The sequence below is a fragment of the Typha angustifolia genome, chromosome 13 (assembly GCF_048772165.1).
Source record: "Typha angustifolia cultivar Huaian chromosome 13, ASM4877216v1, whole genome shotgun sequence".
NCBI lineage: Eukaryota > Viridiplantae > Streptophyta > Magnoliopsida > Poales > Typhaceae > Typha > Typha angustifolia.
The window spans coordinates 12,776,715-12,785,406 of NC_133251.1; the positions used below are offsets into that span (position 1 = coordinate 12,776,715).

Sequence of the window (8,692 nt, forward strand, 5' to 3'; positions counted from 1 at the left end):
CTAACCGGCCTGATTAACGAGAGAGCGGATCGCGGTCAGCTGACAGGCTACCGGGAAGGAGAGGCCCATCTCACTCACCTGCTGTATGCCGACGACCTCCTCATCACGGTACAAGCGACTGAGTCGAATGCGCTAAGTATCCAAGAGTGCCTCTCGGAATATACCAAGCTAACCAACCAAAAGGTTAACCTAGAGAAGTCCCAGCTTCTCCTCCCCCGATGGATTGATAAGGAGAGGGAGACGCTGCTCTGCAACTGCCTGGGAATCCAACCAGCGACCATGCCGTTCACCTACCTGGGGGTGCTCATCTCGGACCGCCGGGTAAGAGTCCGAGAACATCAGCCTCTGGTGGACCGCGTGGGGAGGCGACTTGCCGGGTGGAAACGTGGGGTTCTCTCCACTGCAGGAAAACTCACCCTGATAAACGCCACGATCATGGCTATCCCGACGTACTGGTTGGGATGCATGTGGCTGCCAGATACTATCCTACAGGCGATAGAAAAGAAAGCCCGGTCATTCCTATGGGAGAGCGGGGCAGGACGAGGGCTCCACCTCCAGAACTGGAACACGGTGATGAGCTCGAAGGCTAAAGGGGGCTTGGCGATAAGAAAGCTGAAGGAGGCAAGGGTGGCGCTCCTCGGGAAACTAGTATTCAAAGTCTTGAACCGGCAGGAAAGCCCATGGGTGAAGCTACTGAGAGCGAAGTACGGTGAACTTAACCCCTGGAGCCCTAGTGTTCCAGCTAGGGCTTCATGGGTGTGGCGGGCTTTGGTTAACACGGCGGTCATGATTCGAGGCGGATGTCGCAAGCTGATAGGCAACGGAAGAACAACCAAGGCGGCTACTGAACCTTGGTTATCATTGGTACCGTGGAACCGACAGCCACGGCAAATGCACCCGAGGTTGATGAACGAAGAACTGCTCGTCAGCGAGCTCATCGCTGAGGCTAGGGGTCAGGCGGACCGACTGGTGGGGGCAGCCGGAGTAGACCTGGCTTTCCAGATTGGCACCACGGAGCTGACGGAGGAGATCGGACCGGATAAGTGGATCTAGTGGCCGGAGCGAGCTGGAGAACCCAAGGCCAAATCCATCTACGCCTTCATCAATCCAAGGGGACAAGACAGTTGGGAGGGATGGACTGAACTTTGGCGACTGCGGGTGGCCCCGAGGGTGCGTCTGTTTGCTTGGAAGCTACTATGGGGGAGGCTGCCAACGCGGGAGCGCCTCTACGCGATGCGCGTCGGACCGGACGAGAACTGCGCCATGTGCGGGATACATTGAGAAACCATAGTACACTTGTTCTTCACGTGCAGGGTTGCGAAAGAAGTCTGGCGAACGCTGGCAACAAGCCAAGGATGGGGTGACGAGTGGCCATCCACGCTGATAGTAGACTGGATCACCACGTCATGGTTCGCGGATCTGAAGGAAAATGAGGAATGCAAGGCAAAAATAGCGTCCACGTTGTGGTTGCTATGGAAGCTGCGAAATGCTAGGGTTTTTGGCGGCGCCGAGATGCACGTTGACATGCTAGTCCGGAGAGCTGTCCAACTTGCTAAGGACTATGCAAAGGAAGCGCGGCCAAGGTCCACTCTTGTGAGGCCGCAGGTGGCAAGGTGGACACACCCAGCGGAAGGGTGGATCAAGGTCAATGTGGACGGTGCGTTCTCCGGGAAGATTCGTCTCGGAGGGGCGGGAGCTGTAATAAGGGCTGCAGACGGTACCCTGGTCGCAGCAGCGTGGGAACCATCTGTGGGTGAGTCGCCGCTACGAACCGAGGGGCACGCCCTCCGGTTGGGACTATGACTTGCGGCCGGCTACACCAAGGTGGAAGTTGAATCCGACTCATTGGAGTTAGTTAGGATCATGCAGAATAGAGTCAGCTGCCCTTGGGAAATTAGGGGCTTAGTTGCTGAGTGCAGCGCATTACTCAGCTCTTTTGTAAGTTGTCGCCTGAGTCATGTAAGGCGAGAAGGGAATAAAGTGGCCGACTGGGCGGCCAAATGTGGTAAGCGGGGTCTGGGGGCCGCTCGGCTGGGGCCGACGGATTCTATCCCCGTGGAATTATGTAACCTCGTTTTGGAGGAGGCCATGATCCCGCAGGAGGATAGGTCAGTCTAATATAGCCAGCTTTTCAACAAAAAAAAAAAATTGATCAGAAGGGTGGTCTATTTTGGTAAATTAATTTTGGAATACAGCTAGTTGGATCGAAAACTATATTCTGGCGGTGAATCAACAATCACTTAATACAGTATATACTTAGGTTCTGTCTCACCCTCAGTCCTCCTCATGTGAGTGACCCAATTAAAATACAAAGACCGTCGTGCGTGCAACTAGTGCAGCAGCAACAGAACGAAACCCTCCTCCTTGAGCGGCTCCTCCACCAGGGAGGGAAAGAAAAAGAAGAAAAGAAATTAGAAATTAGAACAGAGGGGGTTGTTCGTTAGTGATAGTAAGTATCAAGGCAACAACCATTTGCCTCATAAACTCCACATTCCCTTCCCTTTGAGGTGAGGAAGGGTTTATCTTGGGTTTAGTTTTGTTTTAAGCTTTCTCCTCCATACGAAGTTCCAAAATCCCCCCAAATGCTCTCCTCTTTCCTCTCCCCTCCTCTCCCCTCTCTCCTCCCATGCCCTCGCCGCCGCTTCCTCTCCTCGACCACCGCCGCCGCCGGCAAGATCGTGGCCATCGATGCTGCCCAGGCCTTCGACTACGAGTCCCGCGCCTCCTCCCTCCGCGACCGCCAATCCAAGCTCAAGATCGCCATCGTCGGCTTCGGTAACTTCGGTCAGTTCCTCGCCCGCACCATGTCCTCCCAGGGCCACACCCTCCTCGCCCACTCACGCTCCGACCACTCCTCCACTGCCTCCTCCCTCGGCGTCTCCTTCTTCGCTGACCCCCACGACCTCTGCGAGTCCCACCCCGACGTCGTCGTCCTCGCCACCTCCATCCTCTCCGCAGAGCCCGTCCTCCGCTCCCTCCCCCTCCACCGACTCCGCCGCTCCACCCTCTTCGCTGATGTCCTCTCTGTCAAGGAGTTCCCTAAGAACCTCCTCCTCAACAACCTCCCCCCCGACTTCGACATCGTCTGCACCCACCCCATGTTCGGCCCCGAGTCCGCCAAGCACGGCTGGGCCGGCCTTCCCTTCGTCTTCGACAAGGTCCGCGTCGGCGCATCCGACGACCGGATCTCCCGCTGCCAGAAGTTCCTTGACATCTTCGAGCGCGAGGGATGCCGGATGGTCGAGATGACGTGCGCCGAGCACGACGAGCATGCCGCCGAGATCCAGTTCTTGACCCATACCGTCGGCCGCCTGCTTGCTAAGCTCGACCTCAGGTCGACGCCGATCAATACAAAAGGGTACGAGACGCTGCTCAAGCTGGTGGAGAACACTTGTAGCGATAGCTTCGACCTCTATAATGGGCTCTTCATGTATAATAAGAATTCGACGGAGCTGCTCGAGCGGCTTGACGGCGCGTTCGACTCGCTCAAGAAGGAGCTTTTCGGTCAGTTGCACGACATTTTGAGGAAGCAGCTGTTTGAGAGCCCAAGGAAGTCGCCCGGTAATTAGGCCGTCTGGTATGTCAATTATTTTTTTTTATGCAGTTCGTTACTTCGATTCTTCTTGAGGGTGATTTGTAGTATCTGTAGGAAGAGGAGATATTTATGTATCGCATAGGTGCATATTAGATTACCCAATAATGAAACTGGGTCTGAAGAGTGGGCAGTATGTGCTCCTGTGACATCAAGTAATTTCTGATTTAAATCATTTCATCTTGTTCGGGTTAGATATTGGAAGGTACTGAGATTGGAATTTTGGTGGCATAGCTGTGCTGTAGTGGCATTATTTTGATAAAATGATCTTCTTAATAATATTTTCAAGGAGATCTGAAGATCTTCTTTATCATGTCCTATGAATTGTCTGTTCTGTGTCAGTTCTGAAAGGCTATGGCCCTGTTAATTTGGAAAATATAAGTTGGTTTTTAAACACCTCCTGTTGATGTCTTTAAACTGAGGTAGGAATGATATAGGATAAGGTAGATACATCAGAGGAATATGGTCCAGTATAAACTAAAACTGCAACCGCTGATTAAAGAGCCGACTTAGGTTTGTATTTCCTTTGACAGCTGCAATTTATCTTCTGATGGCGGCCACAATGTTGTCCAAGATGAGAAGTTTGGAAAGTGTCAAACCGAAAGCACTGTGGTATAAAACATAAGTCAATTTCAATGTATCAGAAGACATAGGTTAGTATACACAGTTTGGAAAAAAGCATTTGGCAGTTGACACTAAGAGGTGGGAGTTGGCTTTAGTGATGTCAGGATCACCTCCCTTGAAATCTAAGTTTATTGTTAAAATATGCTTTGTTAATGCTAAGATGCAAAGGGCTGATCATAATCTTGAAATATACAGGGATGGCAAGCTTCTAGAGCTTGTTAATAGCTTATAAGGATTTGCCAATAAACCAAGCAAAGTATTCTTCAACTGGGTTGAGAGCTTCTCCTCAAGTTCTCAGTTTTTATATACTTTGTGGAAACAAAGCAGTGCCTTTATGATTTAAATTAGGATAATGCGAGATTGAGGATTACTATATTGTGAAAAATGGTGTAGAATTGAAGCCCAAGGTTGTGGTTAAGTTGGGTGGTCTATCAATGTTAACTCATGTCTTGCCATATGTAATGTCCAAATTGTCAAAGTGGACTATAGTAATTGAAGAAAAGGTGGAGAGGATTAAGTTGCAAAGGAAAGTGAAGGAAAATTTAAGGTAAAGGATAGAACTAGACTTCATTTTATCTGCTTTTGTTGATAGTAGGCAGTAGACTATGGAGTAAAGCAGAAGAGATGCAAAATGATTGCAGGCATGAATGTAAAATAAAATGTAGGGATAAAGAATTATCCTGAGGGATGTAATAGACAGGGCTCTTAAGTATTGGTAACGCATGAGCTGCTGAAAGAATGATATGTGTTTTGACTGTTTTGACTTCATGTTATTTTGTTAGTTGTCTAAAATTTTAAAGTATGATATGAAATTCAGGTAAAATCCTGAAAATTCAGAAAAATGGAAAGAAATATTTCTAAGCCAGAAGACAACAAAAGAAAAACAAGGACTTGCTGGAAAAACCACAATAGAAAAAGTACACTTCTTTCATGCAATTGCTTTACTCTGTTCATCATCCTTTTCTTGTTCTCTCTGGTACCGCATTGCTCTCTTTTTGGAGTTGTTAAGTCCGTCTGTTAAGTGAAATTTTAACTCTTTAAGTATAATTTTCATTGATATGCTAGTATGCTACTTTTATTTATTATCTGGAAATAGCTTCACTTCTGTCCACTTTTTGCAAAGGATTGCTTGGTAGTTGGTTTCCATTATTCGATCAGGCAAAACCATGGGGTTGACTGCAACTAAGCTTTGGCGATTCAAAGTACCATATAACATAAACATATTGATTGTGTAAAGATTTGAGTTTGGTCCTCCAGTGAGCAACTGTGAGAATAGAATTTCTGCAATGATACAACGGTAAGTTATTCAGATGATCCCCTGTTTCAATTTCTTTCAGTGAGGTGTGCATTGGACAGCCTTGTTTATTCAATAAAACTTTGTTGGCCTTCAAATTTTCATGCTCAAGTCCTCATGTTGGACGGCCTTCTCTTGTCATTCATGATGCTCAAGAAAATGCTATGATAAAGACCTTCTGAGTCATCACCATAATACAGCATAAATAGATTTATCGCAATGTAAACCACCAGCAGCCCATCACTACTCCAGACCGGAATGCTATGATGATAAAAGCTTTTCCGACACCCTTCCTTGCCTCCAGAGTTATTCTGGCATTTGCAAATGTTGCAATTTTCATCCCAGAAAACCATAAACCAAGGAGGTCCAAGAAGGACACAATGCTAAAGGTGGCATTGGCAAGAGCAGGTTTGCAATACTTGTCCTTGCTGTAGGTGCACGGCTGGCTCTTTGTGCCAAAGCCCTCCACAGAACCAAAGAAGAGGAAGATCAGGACAGTAAACACGACCACGAAAATTCCAATATACTGCTACTCCTGGAGAAGGAATGAAGTAGCTCATGTTCACAAAGACGTAAATATCACCAGTAGCATATTAAACACCGTCAACCTAAAACGAGCAGATAGACTAAACTAATTGCTCCATGGCCCAACGAAGAAGCTCTGTGCCTCTGTGCAATCAAAATTTAGACAATTTGATCATGCTACTACATCCTCACCCACCTTTTTTTTTACCTCTTCTAGCTTTCTCGTAACTACTAAAGTTTGAAGAGCATGGGTCATGAACTACAGGAAACTCGACTGTCAGATGTAACACAAGTATTAAAAATGCGTTAAGAAGCAGGCATGAATGCCTCTAAAATTACACATTCACACAAGTTGGATGCAAAAGAAAGGAAACAATGAAACGCGACAAGTATAATATCCTGAAATTGTCGAAGTCGCTGAAACAAAACACTACGAAAGGTAATCTCACTACTTCTTCTTTAACAAATTACCCTGATAAGTAATAATAATGCTGCAGTATTAACACTAAAATTCTACCTTTCCCCACTTAAACCTCACCTTCCGGGATGGCATTTTGGATTTCCGCGCACTTGAGGACCCTCTTCCTCCTCCTCCTCGATGAGATAATCGGTGTACCCTTTCTTGCCTCTACTGCTCACCGGCGCCGCGGCCTTCTCCGACGAAAGCTTCACCCTGACTACCAGAAGCACCTCCGCCATTGCCAGACCTCGCCGGCAGTCGCGAGGGTTCTAAGGGTTAACGCGCTTCGATACGTCGACGGTGCTCGTCCGTAAACGGTTTAAATAGAGAGAAGACGAGAAACGACAAAGACTAGATGTGGTCAAAGAGAGGACAAAGGAGTAAAAAATGTATTAATAAATTTGTTGAGGGGGTTAAATGGATAAATCCTCTCAACCTTATAATTTGTTAAAAGCTTTGTGACGAAGGTGCGTTGTGATTGATTGCACGGGAAGATGATGGATGGCACGTTTCAATATCTGGTTGGTTAAAGAGGAGAGGAGTAGGTTAAGCGCAGTGATCCGAGGATTTTAACGGAACAGAGGATTAAAATGAGGTAATAAATAATAACTAGAGCCACTACCAACCGTTTCCTCTGACTTAAAAAAAAGTTTAAGAGATGTTATTATAAAAAAAATTTGTTTTGATTTTACTTAATGGCTCAATTTGATTGATAGTTAAGTGGTGCATTGGCTTAGAAGAGCAGATGCTACGATAGTTTGAAATAGATCTCGATGATATCTAGTTTAGAGTTCAGAGTTCAACGATGGATATTACTTAAAGTTTACACTAGTTAGCTTATTAAATAGGCTAAAATTTGGTGAGCCTAAGTATCATTGAGGCTTGGTTTTTCGGAGCCCATATATAGCTTTAAAATAATGATGTAATAAACGGATAGAGTTTGGATAGGGTATTTTAAGATGGACGACTTGATTTGATTGATAGTTACACGGTGTATTGGCTTAAAAGAGTAGATGCGATAGTTTAGAGTAGATCTCGATAGTATTTAGTTTAGAGTTTAGAGTTCAACGATGAATATTACTTCACGTTTAAACTAGTCTACTTATTAAATGTGCTATATTTTGGTGAGATTAAGTACCGAGGTTGGGCTTTCCGAGCCCATATATAGCTTTAAAAAAATAATGTAGTAAATGGACAGAGTTTGGATAAGACTAAGCAGACGGTGGGTGTTTCTGAGAAATTCTTTTGCAGGAGTGGGACGGACGGCTGCGATGGGATCTTGGGATCATGAAGTCAGAGAAAAAGCTGACGTGGGAGACGAGAGGAGGTGATGCGTTTGTCGTCGTCACCCAGATTGCTAAATTATTTTGCATTTCCAGTTTTCAGTTTTTAATTTCTCTATTTTTTTTTTAATTTATCCACACCATTAGGTTAAATGAGTCAAATAATAGCAGAAAATAAAATTTGCACTCCTATGATTAAAAAATAATTCAAATCGTCTCCCTAACCTATATATAAATACCTGATAATTGTTAAATTTAACATTAAAAAAATTAAATTAAAATTTTCTGTTAGACAACAGCTATTTAGGAAAATATATATATATATATATATTTTTATATCAACTTTATTCACTTTATGTGTAGACATTAGAAATATTTAAAAATAAATAAATATATTGAGCAAAAATGATAAAATTTTAACGGAAAAGAAAAATACTTTATGATGAGAGAGAGAGAGAGAGGAAGAGAGGTTCTTATAATACTAAAGATATGGTTCTCTCCTTGGTGACATATATACTCGTCACATTTCTCACATCGAGAGACTAGACTAAGAGAATTTCTCTTCTCTCTTTTCTCTTTTCTTGTTGTAAAGGGAGGGAATCTAAACGTCCTACGCTTGTGCAAGCCTTTACCCTTATTTTCCTTTGGAGAAAATATACTACCTTTTAGCACGACTTAGTTGTTTTGCCGTAGATTGCCAATTAATTCTATTAGCATTATTTGCTCAAATAATGTTAGTACTCCAAGTGTATGATATTATTAGATAATTAACCAGTAATTATATTTATACGTTATGCCTTGAGACTTGCAAGACAAATACTGGACTAAAGTTTGTCCTCCGTTACAGTTAACCAAGGACTTTGCTCAAGTTCAAAGAAGGAACCACTGATAGAGGGCAAGGACATAGACTTCTT

The 8,692-nt window shown here is 44.7% G+C and overlaps 1 protein-coding gene across 1 annotated transcript; it reads left to right on the plus strand.

The window, feature by feature from the left end:
* The first annotated feature begins 2,360 nt into the window (after positions 1–2,360).
* On the plus strand, positions 2,361–3,823 carry LOC140775156 (arogenate dehydrogenase 2, chloroplastic). Its single transcript, XM_073118423.1, has one exon. It carries the CDS (start codon positions 2,583–2,585, stop codon positions 3,567–3,569), a length of 987 nt encoding a protein of 328 aa, XP_072974524.1. The 5' UTR covers positions 2,361–2,582; the 3' UTR covers positions 3,570–3,823.
* Positions 3,824–8,692: the final 4,869 nt, after the last annotated feature.